Source organism: Equus caballus, chromosome 1 (assembly GCF_041296265.1).
Source record: "Equus caballus isolate H_3958 breed thoroughbred chromosome 1, TB-T2T, whole genome shotgun sequence".
Classification (NCBI taxonomy): domain Eukaryota; kingdom Metazoa; phylum Chordata; class Mammalia; order Perissodactyla; family Equidae; genus Equus; species Equus caballus.
The window spans coordinates 1,197,263-1,211,681 of record NC_091684.1 but is presented as its reverse complement, the minus strand read 5'-3'; the positions used below and the strand labels follow the sequence as shown (position 1 = coordinate 1,211,681).

The 14,419-nt window shown below is 63.3% G+C and overlaps 2 protein-coding genes across 12 annotated transcripts; one reads left to right on the top strand and one right to left on the bottom strand.

Annotated features, from left to right (window-relative positions):
- The first annotated feature begins 345 nt into the window (after positions 1-345).
- PRAP1 (proline rich acidic protein 1) lies at positions 346-4,974 on the top strand. 2 transcript variants are annotated; one of them, XM_023636446.2, is made up of 5 exons: positions 346-482; positions 2,755-2,821; positions 3,645-3,697; positions 4,468-4,568; positions 4,698-4,974. In XM_023636446.2, the coding sequence occupies exons 1-5, from the start codon at positions 475-477 to the stop codon at positions 4,910-4,912; spliced, it is 444 nt and encodes a 147-aa protein (XP_023492214.1). In that variant the 5' UTR covers positions 346-474; the 3' UTR covers positions 4,913-4,974. The 2 variants fall into 2 exon arrangements, with proteins under 2 accessions (XP_023492214.1, XP_070131536.1); XM_070275435.1 differs by lacking the exon at positions 4,698-4,974 and adding an exon at positions 3,169-3,362 and having other exon boundaries at positions 4,468-4,554.
- FUOM (fucose mutarotase) lies at positions 1,655-13,803 on the bottom strand. Of its 10 annotated transcripts, none has more exons than XR_011440265.1 (8): positions 13,473-13,745; positions 13,042-13,136; positions 12,299-12,367; positions 10,257-10,327; positions 9,943-10,041; positions 9,223-9,296; positions 3,111-3,677; positions 1,655-2,597 (listed from the first exon to the last, which is right to left on the bottom strand). XR_011440265.1 is itself a non-coding variant. In XM_070271946.1 (8 exons), the coding sequence occupies exons 2-8, from the start codon at positions 13,124-13,126 to the stop codon at positions 2,292-2,294; spliced, it is 699 nt and encodes a 232-aa protein (XP_070128047.1). In that variant the 5' UTR covers positions 13,127-13,136; positions 13,473-13,608; the 3' UTR covers positions 1,655-2,291. The 10 variants fall into 10 exon arrangements, 9 of the variants coding, with proteins under 9 accessions (XP_070128047.1, XP_070128093.1, XP_070128228.1 ...); XM_070271946.1 differs by having other exon boundaries at positions 3,626-3,677; positions 10,257-10,310; positions 12,299-12,327; positions 13,473-13,608; XM_070272127.1 differs by lacking the exons at positions 1,655-2,597; positions 3,111-3,677 and adding an exon at positions 7,189-8,943 and having other exon boundaries at positions 13,042-13,154; positions 13,473-13,519; positions 13,639-13,800.
- Between the last annotated feature and the right edge of the window lie 616 nt (positions 13,804-14,419).

Below are 14,419 nucleotides of genomic sequence, written 5' to 3'. Positions count from 1 at the left end.
ACTGTGCCCACTGACCTAGGGTTGGGGTGGGAGCAGCCCCCCAAAAGAAAGCCACTCGTGTCCTCTGTTGTCCCCCAAGGCTCCGGAGCTCATCTGAGCACTCTGTTCTCAATTGCTCCTGTGCTGTGGGTCACCTTCTGGAGCTCTGCAATGGTTGCGGGGTGCCTGGAGTGGGCGCAGGCGTGTGTGGGGTGATGGGGGAGGTAGAGCTGAGTCAGCTCTGTGCTGAAGTGGGTGGTAGACGGGTCAAGGGGCAGGTTGTGGGTGTGACAGACAGGTAGGGTGGGGCCCGCTGGGTGGACTCAGTCACCTGGCCCCTGACCTCTGTCCGGACACGCCCACATGGGGGCCATAAAACCCAGAGAGGCCTGGGCAGGGCAGTGCAGGCCAGGCGTTTAGATTCCTGGGCGCCAGCTGCCTGGACCTGGAACTACGGCCCCCCAAGCACCCTCTGCACTGAGAAGCGCTTCCAACATGAGCAGGTAACGCTGTGCTCCCGAGGCCAGACTCCCCACCCAAACCCGCCTGCTGTGTGGGCATGTGTCTCAGAGAGCAGCCCCGGGGCTGCTGTGTCCCCAGCCCTGGCTGCTCCAGAGGAGAGAGAGTGGGGGAGGGAGAAGGGGGCTCTGTCCACAGACCCGTGTTTGGCTGGGGTCCCCACGAGTGCTCCGGCTCCCCTGGGGGTGCACAGGGCTCTCCCTCCCGAGTCGCCATGTGGTGTCTGTGTCTGGGCTCCAGCTCTGAGGCCCACCCGTGTGGCTCCCATGAGAGAGTAAGAATGTGTACCTGTCGTTGGGGTCCCCTGACCTGGCGGGGAATCACCCAGGAGCCCCCGCAAGCAGGAGGTGGGAGGCTCAAAGGAGGCAGGTCTGTGACTGCCCAAAGGAAAGGGGGTCAAGAAGATGAGATGAGCCTGGGGCTGGCGACAGGGGCAGGTGCTGCCCTGAGGGGACGTCACACTGGAAGCTGGGGTATGAGGCTCAGGAAGCACTGGGGCTCCTGTTGGACCCTGGGAGGCTGTCCTCCTCCTGTGAGGGCCCCCTCCTTCTGTGGGAGTCCCTCCTCCTCCAAGCCAGAGCTCACTGCTGGCCTTCCTGTCCTTGGGACCCCCCAGCTTGGACCAGAGGTCATGCCTCCCTGTAGAGAGGTGGGCCACTGGTGGCTTGGGGGCCTTGGGGACCCCTTGGTTTCCAGAACTTTCTGCCTGCAGAGGGGCCTACAGGGGGGCCCACAGCCAGGCTGCCCTATGCTCCCCACTGCTGTCCCGCTCCCCGTGCCCAGCAGCACCCCGTCCTGTGAAGTCTTTTCCCAGGCATGGCTGGGCAGTGTGGCGGTGGGTGTGGTATCCAGACACATGTGCACAGGTTCCCAGTTCAGCCTCTGCCCTTTGGCTCTTGTGGTGTGCATGGAACCCCCACTCCAAAGTACTGAGTCACCAGAGAAGGAGTGAAGGTCTCTGTGTGGCTGGAATCCAGGGCCACGGGCCAGCGTGTAGGAAGCCTTGATCCGAGGCCCCTGTGGACCCCTGCGCTCCCCTGCCTCCCCCAGCCTGGGGCCAGCCTGGACCTACCCCGCCGGCTGCAGAGACAGACACCTTCTCTCCAGGACCTGAGGAACCGTGTGTGCACATGGACTGTTACAAGATAAACTGAAGTGCACGAAACATTTTGAGTTTACTTGAGCAAAAATCAGTTCAAATCGGGCAGCATCTGATCTGGCAGATAGAAAGGAGCTCTGAGGAGCTGTACAAAATGAGAGACTTTCGTAGGCAGAAAGTGGCGGAACAAGGAAGTTACACTGGCAAAAGCAGGTGGTCATTCAAGGTGACTTCCTGGAGGGGCTGGCGGGTTGGGTCAGGCGGGTGACCTCACTGGTGCTGGGCCTGGGCTTCCAGACCAGCTGGTTTCCAGTTCCATTTCTGGGACAGTGGAGCTGTGACCAACTCGTCTCCGTCTCCCGATGTGGGGCTTGGTATAGCGACCCATTCTGGGCCTGTTGTCTGTTTTTTTAATAATGCAAACACACACACTCAGATACAGGCGCACCAGTCAGCCTCCTGTCCTCTGCCCTCCTGACACCGTCTTAGACGAGGCCTCCAGGGCCTTTTGCTGCCGAGCCCATCAGTCACCTTCCATCCTGTGTGTCTCTTTGTGTCTCCTGCCTTGGGCCATGGCTCCTCAGGCCCCCTGTGGGGGCCTGGTCCTGGACCTCCTCCCCTTGTGGGCCGCGGCCTCCCCAGAGGTCAGGCTGGCTGTGAGCAGGCACCATCCTTCCCGCCTCCTCCTGGGCTTCTAGCCCAGGTGATGGTACCACCATCCACCACAGCTCTGGGACAGAGAGACATGCGGCCTGGCCCTGAGGGAGCCATGTGCACAGCTGCTCTGCCCCCCTGAGAGGTGCATGTGTGTCCCTGTGCAGCAGCCAGGACAGACGCCAGAAGCTGGAAGATCCACGTGGGCGGCTGGTGCCTGCAGCGTGGGATCTGACCAGAACGTGGGGTGCAGTGGCTGAGGGTGGGGAGCAGCCCCTGGTCTGAGGGCCCGGGAGCAGGTGTGGGCCTGTGGCAGTCCCACCTCTCTGTGGCTGTGTGTCCTGGTCTGTGAGATGAGGAGAAGATAAAATGACCTGCGGACCCGGTCCCAGGCCTCCCTGCTGGGACCCAGGTCTCTGGCTGCACCAGGCTGCACATCCGGCGTCCTGTCTGGAGGTACCTGCCTCTCACTCTCCTCTCGCTCCCCCCCCCCGCCCCCCCAGGCTCCTCCTGGTCACCATCCTGGTGGCTGTGCTGCTGCAGGAGGCAGGCACGGCCTCAGTATCCCAGGTATGTATGGGCTACTCCACCCGGGCCCCACCATGGCTCTCCCTGTTGACCCAGCCAGCAGGCGGGGGGGGGGGGGGGCGGGGGGGGGGCTGGGGGGGTGGTGGAGCAAGCTGGAATAGGACAGAGAAGACGGGGCACCAACGTGACTGCAGGTCCCTGTGCACCAGGGGATGCTGTGGGCGTGGGGGGAACCCTCAGGATGGGAGGAGCGGGCCCCTCTGTGCAGCCTGGTGGGCCAGCCTCGATGACACCAGGTGGCTGCAGATGGAGGGGCCTTGATGGTGCTCACTTGTGCCGTGAAGCCTGGGCACCTCCTCGTGCAGGCCCCTCAGCTGCTCTTCTTGCAGATTACTGGTGTCCGGGGCCAGGACTGTGCGTGGAGCTGTGTCCTCCCCCAACCCTGGGACAAGGCCACTCAGCCCTGCACACCTGGGAGTGACCAGGGGAACAGGGAGGCCCGCCCTTTCCTGGCCAGAGGCACAGGAGGACAGGCACAGCTGCCCCACAGCTGCCAGGCGCTGATGCTCCACTGCGGTCACTGGTTTCATTTGCACCCCTGTCCCCAACTGCCCCACAAGGAGGGCTGGGCTCGGAGGAAGCAGCTCCCCTTCCTCAGGCCACCAGCCAGGGTGGGGGGTGCAGGTGTAGCCCCAACCATCTTCCCTGGTGTCCCCAGAAATCACGAGGCCTCCAGCCAGAACCCAGAGGGCCTGGGAGGGGTGGGCGGGGGTGGGCTGGAGTTGGCAGAGGGTCTCCCTGGGTGTCCTTGACCCTGGACCCCGGTGGAGCGTGTTGAGCCCATACCTGTGACCTCACTCTCCAGGTCCTCTTCAAGACCAAAGGCAGAGGCAGGGCCCTGGAGCAGCACACAGAGGTGTGAGTGTCCCGGCAGCTCCGCCCAAGCCCCCTGCTATCCTCCCTCCCGGGCCCTCCCTGAGCTGGGGCATCAAGGGTGGAGGGGAAACACTGCCCAGCAGCCTTGAGGAGGGGGCAACACTCCAGCCAGCACGGGAGCCCACAGGATCCGTCAGCAATGAGCAGGGAATGGGGCCTGGGCATTCCAGGCTGACCCCTGAGCGGCCCCGCTCTGCTGGCAGCCTCCAGGTGGCTCCTGCCCATGTCCCTGGGTCATGGACAGAGCCGCCTCTGAACTATGGCCCCTTCCCTGCACCCACAAGGCATCCTGGCTGATTTTTACCTGGCTGATTTTAGCTGCCAGGACAGAGGATGCAGCGCCAGTCCCAGCCTGTGTGGCCTGGGCTCCCAATGACACTGGAATTGGAGGGAGTCCTCCCCAAGCTCACGGGGTCCCCGTGGCCCAGTGCCGGTACCATATCCGTCACTGGGGAGCACCCTGGGCTGCAGCCAGGGCAACCTCAGTCTTGGCCTGGAGGATTTTTCCTCACGTCCTTCACCCTCAGGGTTACCCCCCAAGGGAGGCTCCGAACTTCCTAGCGCCCCTCGACCCCTGCAGCTCAGGGACGTGGTAGGGACACTTGGCCCGTGGGTCTGGGTTCCATGGAGGCTGCTTGGCTGTAGTTCTTGAGGGAGAGGCAGCTGTTGGGTGATGGACTGGAGCCTCTGAGGACTCTGGCGGGGAGCCGCCTCCCGCTCTGCATGTGGACCTGACCCGGCTGCGCTCGCAGGGTCTGGGGCGCCCGAGCCGTGGAGCCTCCGGAGGAAGATGACCAGCTCACGCGACTGCTCCTCTCACTGACACTGTCCCCCATCCAGGAAAAGCAGCAAGGTGAGGGCAAGCGCCCCCTCACCCCCCGAGGGGAAAGAGGCCACAGCAGGGGAACCCCTTGGAGTTGACTTGGATGGATGAGGCCTTGGGAGGGAAACTGAGGCTGCACCTCCATCTATCTGTCCCTAGGCACCAAGGGCCGGGCAGGAACGAAGGATATCCTGGGTGGCCTCCGGAGCCCCAGGAGGGGCCCTGAGCCCGACTATGACAGCTTGTACCATCCCCCACCTGAGGAGGCCCAGGAGGAGGCAGGGCCCCGGTCTCAGGTGCTGCTGTCGCGCCAGGTGCTTCGGGGGCCAGAGGAGGATCGAGACCACATCTACCACACTAGCGGGGACTCCTGAGGGTGCTGACTCCTCCCCAATGGGAAAAATAAACTGCAAAGAGGCCAAGTGTTTCTTATGAACAGTGAGCATGGCCCTGGCCTGCTTTGTCTAGGAGACGGGGGTCGTGTCCTACACATCCAGAGCCCCCAGGGCAGCACACGGCTGACTCTTGGCTCCCCATACCCAAGTCCATGTTCCCAGAACTATCTACTCCCCCTAGGCCTTCTCCTGGCATGCTGGGATGGGGCCAGGGGTGTGGCAGAGGTCAGTGGTTGGGACCAGAGAAATGGAGCCGTGGTGGGCTCCCCACAGATGGGACCTGAGAACAGAAAGGACTTAAGAGGGGGAAGCAGAGACAATGGGTGCTCAGCTGGACAGGTGAACAATGGACAGGTTCCCAAGTGAACTAGTGGACAGGTGCACAATGAACGGGTGCTCAAGTGAACTAGTGGACAGGTGCACAGGTGAACGAGTGAACAGGCGCTCAAGTGAACTAGTGGACAGGTGCTCAGGTGCTCAGATGCACAGATGAACAAATGGACAAGTGCTTAGGTGCACAGGTGAACCCAGGTTTGTCCAGGTGACCTCTGGTGTCCTAGAGCTTCCTGAGTCCCCCAGCAGGTCCCAAACTCCCTGGAGGAGTAGAGCGGCAGGCCTCATCCTGAGATGCGCTGCTGGACAGGTTACATGGTCATGGCCTCAGAGCACCCCACAAGGCAGGAGCTTTGTCACCCCCACGTTACCTATGCGGAGACTGAGGTCTGGACAGTGACCTGCTCGGGGTCCTGCCCCCACAGGGGCAGAGTGGGTCCCAGCCTCATCAGTGTGCACCCCACCTGCCATCCTGCTAAGAACAGGGTGGGCATGCTGAACACGCATGGCCCTGCTCCTGCCCTGGATCCAAGGAGCAGCATCTATGCAGAGGCCCCAGAATCGTGTCCAGGTCTCAGGCTGCCCGAGTCCTGCATGGCACATGCAGAGCTCACAGCCCCACCAAGTCATTCCTCTGCCAGGTCAGGGATGGCCACCCCTGAGCAATTCAGGTCCAGATGGTTGGGGACCAGGGAGCCCTGAGGAGCTCAGACCCAGGGTGGTGTTTGTGGCCAAGTCTCTCTCTGGCCTTGGAGGAGCCAGGATCCCCCGTCGGCATTTCCTCAGACCTGAGGGCACAGCTGTGTGGCAGAGTGCACAAGGAGAGGCAGAATGAGCTGGGGGTACACTCTGTGCCTTGTGAGGAGGAGGCACAGCAGAGGCCACAACCAGCTCAGCTGCCTGCGACCTGAGACCCCGGGGCACAGCCCGAAGGGGCCGGGGAGGTCTGTCACCAACATTGGGTGTGGCTCCTTCGGGCCCTTTAGGGAAGTCTGGAGTTGGAGAGGCAAGGCTGAGGCCCACGAGGCTGGCGCCCCCCCCTGCAAAGCCCCTCCCCTAAGCTCTCCCCCCTGACTCTCCCTGTCTCTAGAGGGAAACACACCCTTTGGACAGCCCTGAGCTTGGGTTACCCTCTCTGCTCCCCGTGTCACTAGGCAACACTGCTTATGCAGAGTGACCGCTGGTGGGCGGGTGATGTTGACTAGGAGGGCAGAATTGCTTGGTGTGGGCACCCGCCCCCCAGCCCAACACATTGAATTGGTGACCAGAATCACTAAAGGCCCTGGTGCCAAGAGAAAATGGGCAAGAGATTGAGCATTCGTGTCACCAGAGAGAACAGACGGAAGGCAAATAAGCCCAGGAGAAGATGCTCAGCATCATTAATCATCAGGGAACACAAACTAAAACCAGAGGGACACTGCGACAGGCCCGCCCGTTAGAGCAGCCGACAGGAAAGACCAGCATGGCGGGACTCTGGTTCCCTGCGGGCAGGGACGTAAACTAGGACAGCTACTTGGAAAACTGTTTCGCAGTTTCTTAGAAAATTATGGGTACACTTAACGTATGGCCCAGCCGTTCCACTCCTATGTGTTCATCCAAGAAATGAAGGTTCGCGTCCACACAGGCTTGTGTGTGCTCATCTGTGACGGCCCAAACCCGAAACAGCCCAGCGCCCGCCCACAGGTGAACGCATAGAACATTGTGGCATGTCTGCATGATGGAATACCGCTGGGCAACAATGGGAAGTTATCGATGTGGGCAACAGACACAAGTCCCAGATGGTCACGCTGAGGGAAAGGAGCCAGAGAGGAGCACGCCCGGTACTCCATTCATGCAAAATTCTACCCTTAGTGACAGAAAGCAGACTACGGGGTGGGGGTGCTGCCTGCATGGTTGGGGAGTGTAGACAATACCTAAATGTATTTCGCTGGGCATTGTAAGCGTACTGTTTATTAAGCATCAATTAGACCTCAACAAAGCTGTTTAAAGAAAGGCCTTCGGGTGGCTAGAAATGGCCACGGGGTCAGGGTCTGAGGTAAGACCCTGGCAGTGACAGGCCCAGAATAGGGTCGCTTCCCCAGGCTGAGCCCCAGATGTCCACGTGGTGGGCTTGCCTGCCCCGCAGGATCCTTGATGTCAGGGACGCCTCCCCCAGGCCCTGAGGGATCCAGAGGCTGGGAGCCCCGGTCATCCCAGCTCCTGCACCCATGTGTCCGTAGGAAGGTCTGGAGGGGCGGGGGGGGAGGCCCTCAGAGAGACTTTGGGGTCAGAGACAATGGCGGGTGGAAATCCCTCCCCAGTCAGAGCAGTCCAAGCCTCATGCCGGGAAGCTGTCGCAGCCTTGCAGGCACCCCTCCTGGCTGGCCCTCCACCTGGGCACTGGGTGTTCTCCTGTCCTTGATCCCTGTTTCCCAAGACAGTTCAGGCTCTTGGGCATTCGGGAGGAACTCAGCCACCAGGCAGCTCAAGCCCTACACCCCGCCCTTGCTAGCACCCCGACACACGGTCACCTCCCAGAGCATCCAGACCAGCAGTCACCACCTGCCCTCCTGCCTCTGGGGCTGAAGGAACAGCCTAGGGCCCTCTTCAAGGACCATCTGAGTGTCTGCAGCCCAGGGGACTGATGCAGAAGCCCCACCCCACTCAGAGCTGCCTGGGCAACCACTGTACCCACTCCTGGCCTCCTGCAGTACCCTGTGTGGCCACACCCCCGCCCAGGCCCTCAGGTCACAGCCCAGGCCCTCAGGTCACAGCCCAGGTCCCCAGGTCACTGCCCAGGCCCCTAGGTCACAGCCCAGGTCCCCAGGTCACAGCCCAGGCCCCTAGGTCACAGCCCAGGCCCCCAGGTCACAGCCCAGGCCCCCAGGTCACAGCCCAGGTCCTCAGCTCACTGCCCAGGCCCCCAGGTCACAGCCCAGGCCCTCAGGTCACAGCCCAGGCCCCCAGGTCACTGCCCAGGTCTTCGGGTCACAGCCCAGGTCCTCAGGTCACTGCCCAGGCCCCCAGGTCACAGCCCAGGCCCTCAGGTCACAGCCCAGGCCCTCAGGTCACAGCTCAAGCCCCCAGGTCACAGCCCAGGTCTTCGGGTCACAGCCCAGGTCCTCAGCTCACTGCCCAGGCCCCCAGGTCACAGCCCAGGCCCTCAGGTCACAGCCCATGCCCCCAGGTCACTGCCCAGGTCCTCTGCAGATTTCCTCAGGTGAGGGTCTCTACCTGTGAGGGTCTCATCCCAAGCCCAGGGACTCGCTGGCTCAGGGAGCCCAAACCTACTGGGAAGAGGGACGCCTGACTTCCCACCTGAGGTTCAGGGCTCACGGGGGCTGCTCTCTGGGGAGCCCACAGCCTCCCTGTGCTCAGCACCAAACAAGCCTTTGTGAGTGAGAAGAAGCTGTTGTTTAAACCTTTGGATGGAAGGATGACAATCACTACCCTTTGCCATTGTTATCATAAATTGGGAGGATCTCAGCCTGGTCAGCAGGGCTCCCCAGGACCCGCCACCCCCGGAGCCCCCGCTGGGTGAGGTCTTTGTGCTGCGGGCAGGCCTGCTGGTGGCATTGTTGGGCTCAGGGGTCCAGATCCCTCTCTGGGCCCGGGGCGGTCTTCGCCAGGCCTAGAGCAGCGCATCAGGGGCAAGCACCCCCTTCTTGAGGATGAGGTTTCCGTAGAGGGCCGTCTCCCTGCGTAAGGAGCTGAGCTGAGCACCGAGGTGGGTGGGAAGGCCAGGGCGCCCAGGCTCCTGCTCTGCCACCCGCTGGACAGGCCCAGGGACAGCCCTCAGGCAACCCCCGTGTCCCCTCCCCTGTGGGACATCTAGTCTCAGCCAGGGCAGAGGCTGAGTGGGAGTGGGGCGGGGACGGGCCCCACAATCGGCCCAGACCAACCCGACCTACCCACCCAGGCGGACCCCGGCGGACCCCGTGAACCCGGCGGACCCAGTTGTCCCAGCCAGAACTCACCCAGTTGCTACAACAGCAAAAGCCTTTTTGGCCCGCTCATAAAACTCAAACCTCTCTATCTTTGCCAGGGTGCTCTGTAAGGCAAAATGGCACGGTGCAAGACCCTCGCGGCCCCGCAGGGCAGGGGCACCAGCAGGCGCGGCCTCTTTCAGCTCCATTTCTCTGGTTCTCCTGGTCGGGGGCCTGAGGACACCCGGCCTCTGACCTTCGAGGACCAGATGAGCAGGGACAAGGGGGGCTGTGGTGGGTGAGGCGCCTGCTGGGGGCCCTTGCGTCCTCTGAGCTGCCCTGGAGGAGTGGGGGCCGCTGTGCAGGACGGAAGCCCAAGGTGTTCTCTCCTCAGGTGGGTCCTGCCCAAGACCTCCAGTGGGTGGGCCCAGGAGGGCAGGCCCGTCCCCTCGAAGGGTGGAGGGTCACACGTAGCCTCGGACCAGGCTTCTGACCACAAGACAGGGGCCGGGGGTACCCTGCTTCCCCTGGCTCCACTAGGACAGGCTGGGCGGGTGAGGGCCCCGAGGCAGACAGGGCAGGATCCTGGGAGGGAGGCTGGGGAAGGGCCCGGGCAGGGCCAGCCACACCCCCAGGGTCACTCTTCCGTGGCAGGTGAGCAGGCACCTGCATAACTGTGGGGCGGAGTTTGGGGCCCTTGCTGGGCCCCCCTGGGCCTCCAAGAGGTGCAGAAGATCCCCAGCTCCCTTCCAGTCGGGGCCATGGGCTCACCGTGCAGCCGGCCATGAAGAGGATGGACTCATAGCTTCTCCATACGGGGGTCTGGAGGCCTCTCTCCCAGTCACTGGGCTCTAGCTCCATGACAGCAGCCTGGGGACAGACAGGATCACCCCTGCGGCCTACCCATCTAGCTGCCCTGGGCGCCTCAGGCCCCCTTGTTGGGGGACGTCTCAGGGCTCATCTGATCAGGGTCAGGGCCCTTTGGGGACATATTCCCCCCCAAGGCAAGTGGCCCTCTGAGGTCTGGCAAGGGGAAAACTGAGGCCCGAGCAGTGAGGCGGCAGCACAGTGATGAGGGTCCTCACCGGGCTCTCCACGTAGGTGTCCAGTGGCAGCAGCTTCAGCACGGCCTCCAGGAGCTGTGGGATGCCCAAGCCTGAGGGCAGAGTGCCAGCTTCAGACCCCTGCCCTCTTCCACCCGGCCGCGGACAGAGCCCTCTGCCTGCTGGCCTGTCCACACCTTTCACATTGGGCCTCGCGAAACCGGCCAGCAAGGACAGACTGGGGCCCAGGACAGATGGGGAGCTGCAGGCACCTGTTTGACTGCCTGGTGACACTTATCGAGGTCACACTGGCGCCTCCTTGCCCTGGCCACAGCACCTGTCACTGTCCCAGCACTCGCCATCCCATTCACTCTGCACCACGCATATTGCTGGTGGTGACCCGTCCACCAGGAGGGGCCACCTCCTTGACCCAAGAAGGTCCCTGAGATGACCCTGGGGTTACCACCTTTATCCTGTGATGAGGACATTCGGGGCTGGGAAGAGGCCTCTCTTGCCCAAGGCTGCTCCCAAAGGCTCCACTGGGCTCCGAGGCCCCCCAAACACCCCACTGGGCTCTGAGGCCCCCCAAACACTTCACTGGGCTCCCAGGACCCCCCAAATGCCCCACTGGACTCAGAGGCCCCCCAAATGTCCCACTGGGCTCTGAGGCCCCCCAAATGCCTCACTGGGCTCCGAGGCCCCCCAAATGCCTCACTGGGCTCCGAGGCCTCCCAAACGCCCCACTGGGCTCTGAGGGCCCCCAAATGCCCCACTTGGCTCCGAGGCCCCCCAAACACCCTACTGGGCTCTGAGGCCCCCCAAACACCCCACTGGGCTCCGAGGTCCATGCTCTCCTGGAAAGCTGGTTTCTGAGTGTTGAAGTGGCGCACACTTGCTGTACAAGATCAGGAAACACAGACCCGACGAAGATGAACACCTGGCTGTGGTCTCAGGGCGTGAAGCAAGCCCTGCCACCGTCCGCGTGCAGTTCATTCTGCCTTTGCCTCTGCATTTCTGCATGGTCAGGCCTTTCTGCATACATACAGTTAGCCCTCTGTGTCCGGGTATGAAACCCTCGGAAACTGATGGATGACTGAGGGACATGAGCATCTGTGGATTTTGGCATCTGCAGGGGTCCTGCACCCAATCCCCTGCGGATACCAAGGGACGACTGTATTGACTCTGAACCCTAACAGCTTGTTTTCCACTGATGAGCAGGGTGTGTGCATCACTTTTGGTGGCTGTGGTGTGATTTACTTAAACACTCCTTATCATCCTTTCCCACAGCCCACCTTGTCCCACCTCCTTGGGGAGGAGAGCACCTGGGGTTACCTAGCCCAAGGTGTAAACTGAGGCATGGCTGGCTCAGCTCCCTGAGCAGGGGGTGGAAGCCCAGGCCACTGGGTGGGGAGGGAGCAGCCCACTGTTCAGGCCTGGGACCACTGGCTGGCTCTGTCCAGAGGAGGTGGGTTTACCCCACATCGCACATCTCTGTGCCTTGGTGGCCTCAACTTTGCAGGGAGAGTCCTGTTCCTGCTTCACAGCATCACTGGGGTGGGGTGGGGCAGCCAGGCACAGCTGGAGTCCAGCGCCCATCCAGGTAGGATGTGACTAGGTAGGGTGCCTGTGCCCTCACCCCACATTCCCCGTTACCCTCGGTACTGCTAACTCTGCTCCTACTATCCCCTCAGTCTCACCTCCCATCCATCCCCAAGGGTCAGAGTATCTCAGAAACCAAGTGTGTGGACATCGGGAGCCTGTGAGGCCAGGTCACCAGTGCTGGGATTTCTATAGCACTGTAAGGGCTGAACACTTGATGGGGGTGAGCGGGGGCACCACTGCTCAGCCAACTGACAAGGTACCAGGCCTGTTTCTCCACTTGCAAGAAGTCACCAAGTGGAGTCTGAGATGGAGCAGGAGGCCCAGGCTCACCTCTGGGGCTGGGGGCTGCAGGGAGGGTCTCCAGGGTCTGGCACTGGGATTTCCTGGGTCACTGGTGGGTGCTTGGGGAATGGATGGGGAGCTCGGAGCCAGGACCACTGCCCACCCTCCCCAACCCCACCGGGCAGGAGGTGGCAGCTCACCGTCGGCGCGGATCTCCTCGGGGCCACACCTGCAGATGGAGGAGGTGGGGAAGTTCACGTCTGCAAGAACTGAACAGCCGCCCGGGTTAGGCACTCTCCCCACTGCTGGTGGGTCCGCGCAGCCTAACTTCCCACCGCGCCGGTAGGGGCCGCCCGTGGGTCACTGGACAACGCGACAGACCACACCCACTGCCCTCCCCAGACACGCCGGTCAGAGAGAGGGGAAGAGGAGAAGCCGCTAGGTGCAGAAGAGTCTGCAGGTGTTGCCGGGACCAGGGCGGAGCTCGAACCGCGGCCTCCACCCCAGGTCGGCCCCGCAGCCCCCGCCCCAGGCCCATGGCCCCCGGGAAAGAAATCGCTGCAAACGTTGCGGGGCAGCCCCGGGCACCAGCGCAGGTGGTCCTCGGGGCCGTCTTGGGGAGGGGTCTGCAGTCCGGGCCGCACGCAGGGCCGGGACCTGGACCTGCCTGGACGCAGCCCCGCCCAGACCACGGGCCTCCGCCTTGGTGACCACCTGGGGCCGAGTGAGGCCCGGGAGGGCCTGGCCCCCCGCCCGGGCCTCGGTGTCCTAAGGAATGCGGCCGGGGCGGCCGGAGCGATGCCGCCACCCCAGGACCCGGTTCTTCCCGGGACCCGGCGAGGAGACAGCCTGGGCCAGGCCCCGCGCGCCCGCCCGACTTCTGCCCCCGGGTGGGCGTCCCCGAGGCCCCGCGGCCTCGCCCCCCCGCCCCCGCCGCGCTCACCGATCTCGTCTCCGTGCCCCATCCGCGCCAGGGCGAAGAGCAGCTCAGGGGAAAGTAGCGCGGGGACGCCCTTCAGCACCACCATGCTCTCGGGCCTGGGGGGGGGGCGGGGCCTTGGAGAGGGAGCGGGGCCTCGTGGAGGGCGGGGCCTGGAGGAGGCAGACCCGCGGGAGGAGCCGGGCGGGGACGCGCGCGGGTCCCTTCGCGGTGCGCGAGAACATCGCGTAGCGCAGGCTAAACCGCGGCTGGGGCGACTCCTGGCCCAGCCCCGCAGGCACCTTTCGGGTCTCCCGCCCCTCGCCGGGTGCGAGCCGCATGTGCTTGTGGTTTGGGCTTCCCAGCGCCCCTCCCTGCGCCGACCCGCGCCCCGCCGGGTCCCCGCTGTCACAGGGTGGCTGTGTGGGGCGGGGGCCGGGACAGCGCGGACTTACTCCTTCAGTTAGCATTCTTGACCCGGCCGGAGAAAGCAGCACACCTCCTGGAGGGCCCCGGCAGGCAGGCAGGCAGTCAGGCGCGGCCTCTGGGCTCAGCTGGTGTGCTGGGGACACCCGGCAGGCCTCCCCTCCCTGTCCCCTAGGCGCCACGTCCCTCATGTACCTGGCCAGGTAGCAGCGCCCTGACCTCTGACCCAGGGGCCCCGGCTGCCTGCCCTCCTCAGGGCCGACCCCCTGCTCCACGGGTGTCCAGATGGGCGGGCGAATGCCTCCGAAGTTCCTTCCCCTGAAGAGGGAGCAGCTCGAGGTCAGCTGCCCAGTCTCCTCCCCCTCTGATCTGGCCCCTAGAGGCCTGGAATCTGGGATGCTCCGCTTCCGGTTAACCCCTTCAGAGCCCAGACCACCAACCACACTGTGCTTCCGGTTCAGGGCGCGGCCCCATCCCACGTACTCCCAGCCAGGAGAACATGCCCACCACTCAAAAGGGGCAGCCACAGCCTCTCCATGTCCAGGGCTGTCAGGATGGTGGTTCTCTAGCCTCATCCTGGTTGGAGTATTTAGAAGATTGTGTTTTCCAAAAATGGCGGCAGCACTGTATCTGCCATCCCACAGTGACCTGGACACACCTCCACTGAGAGGTGGGGTCTGTCCCCTTCCCTTGAACCAGGTGGACTCTTGTAACTGCCTCCACCAACAGAATATGCTGGAAATGGTGTGGCCTGGCTTCTGAGGTTAGGTCACAAAAGGCAGTATGGCTTCTTCCTGATTCTCTCTTCAGGACACTCGCCCTGGGAACCGGGAGAAGGTATGGGCAGGGAACTCAGGGCACAGAGAGAGCCCTCCTGGGGGCATTTCAGCTCATGTCCCCAGCTGGTGCAGCATCAACCACCACCAGTGAGTGATCAGTCAGGGGGTCTTGGAGACTCAGCCAGCGTGCAGCGAGG

What these genes read in the sequence shown, in the direction of transcription:
- PRAP1 (XM_023636446.2), top strand. An exon ending in GCACGGCCTCAGTATCCCAG is followed by an intron (nt 2,822 to 3,644) that starts GTATGTATGGGC and finishes CTCACTCTCCAG; the next exon opens with GTCCTCTTCAAGACCAAAGG. An exon ending in CATCCAGGAAAAGCAGCAAG is followed by an intron (nt 4,569 to 4,697) that starts GTGAGGGCAAGC and finishes ATCTGTCCCTAG; the next exon opens with GCACCAAGGGCCGGGCAGGA.
- FUOM (XM_070271946.1), bottom strand. Translation starts at nt 13,126, where the DNA reads ATGGTGGTGCTGAAGGGCGTCCCCGCGCTACTTTCCCCTGAGCTGCTC. An exon ending in TCTTCATGGCCGGCTGCACG is followed by an intron (nt 9,297 to 9,942) that starts GTGAGCCCATGG and finishes TTTGCCTTACAG; the next exon opens with AGCACCCTGGCAAAGATAGA. An exon ending in CCTGGAGAGTGAGGTCACAG is followed by an intron (nt 2,598 to 3,625) that starts GTATGGGCTCAA and finishes CTCATCTCACAG; the next exon opens with ACCAGGACACACAGCCACAG.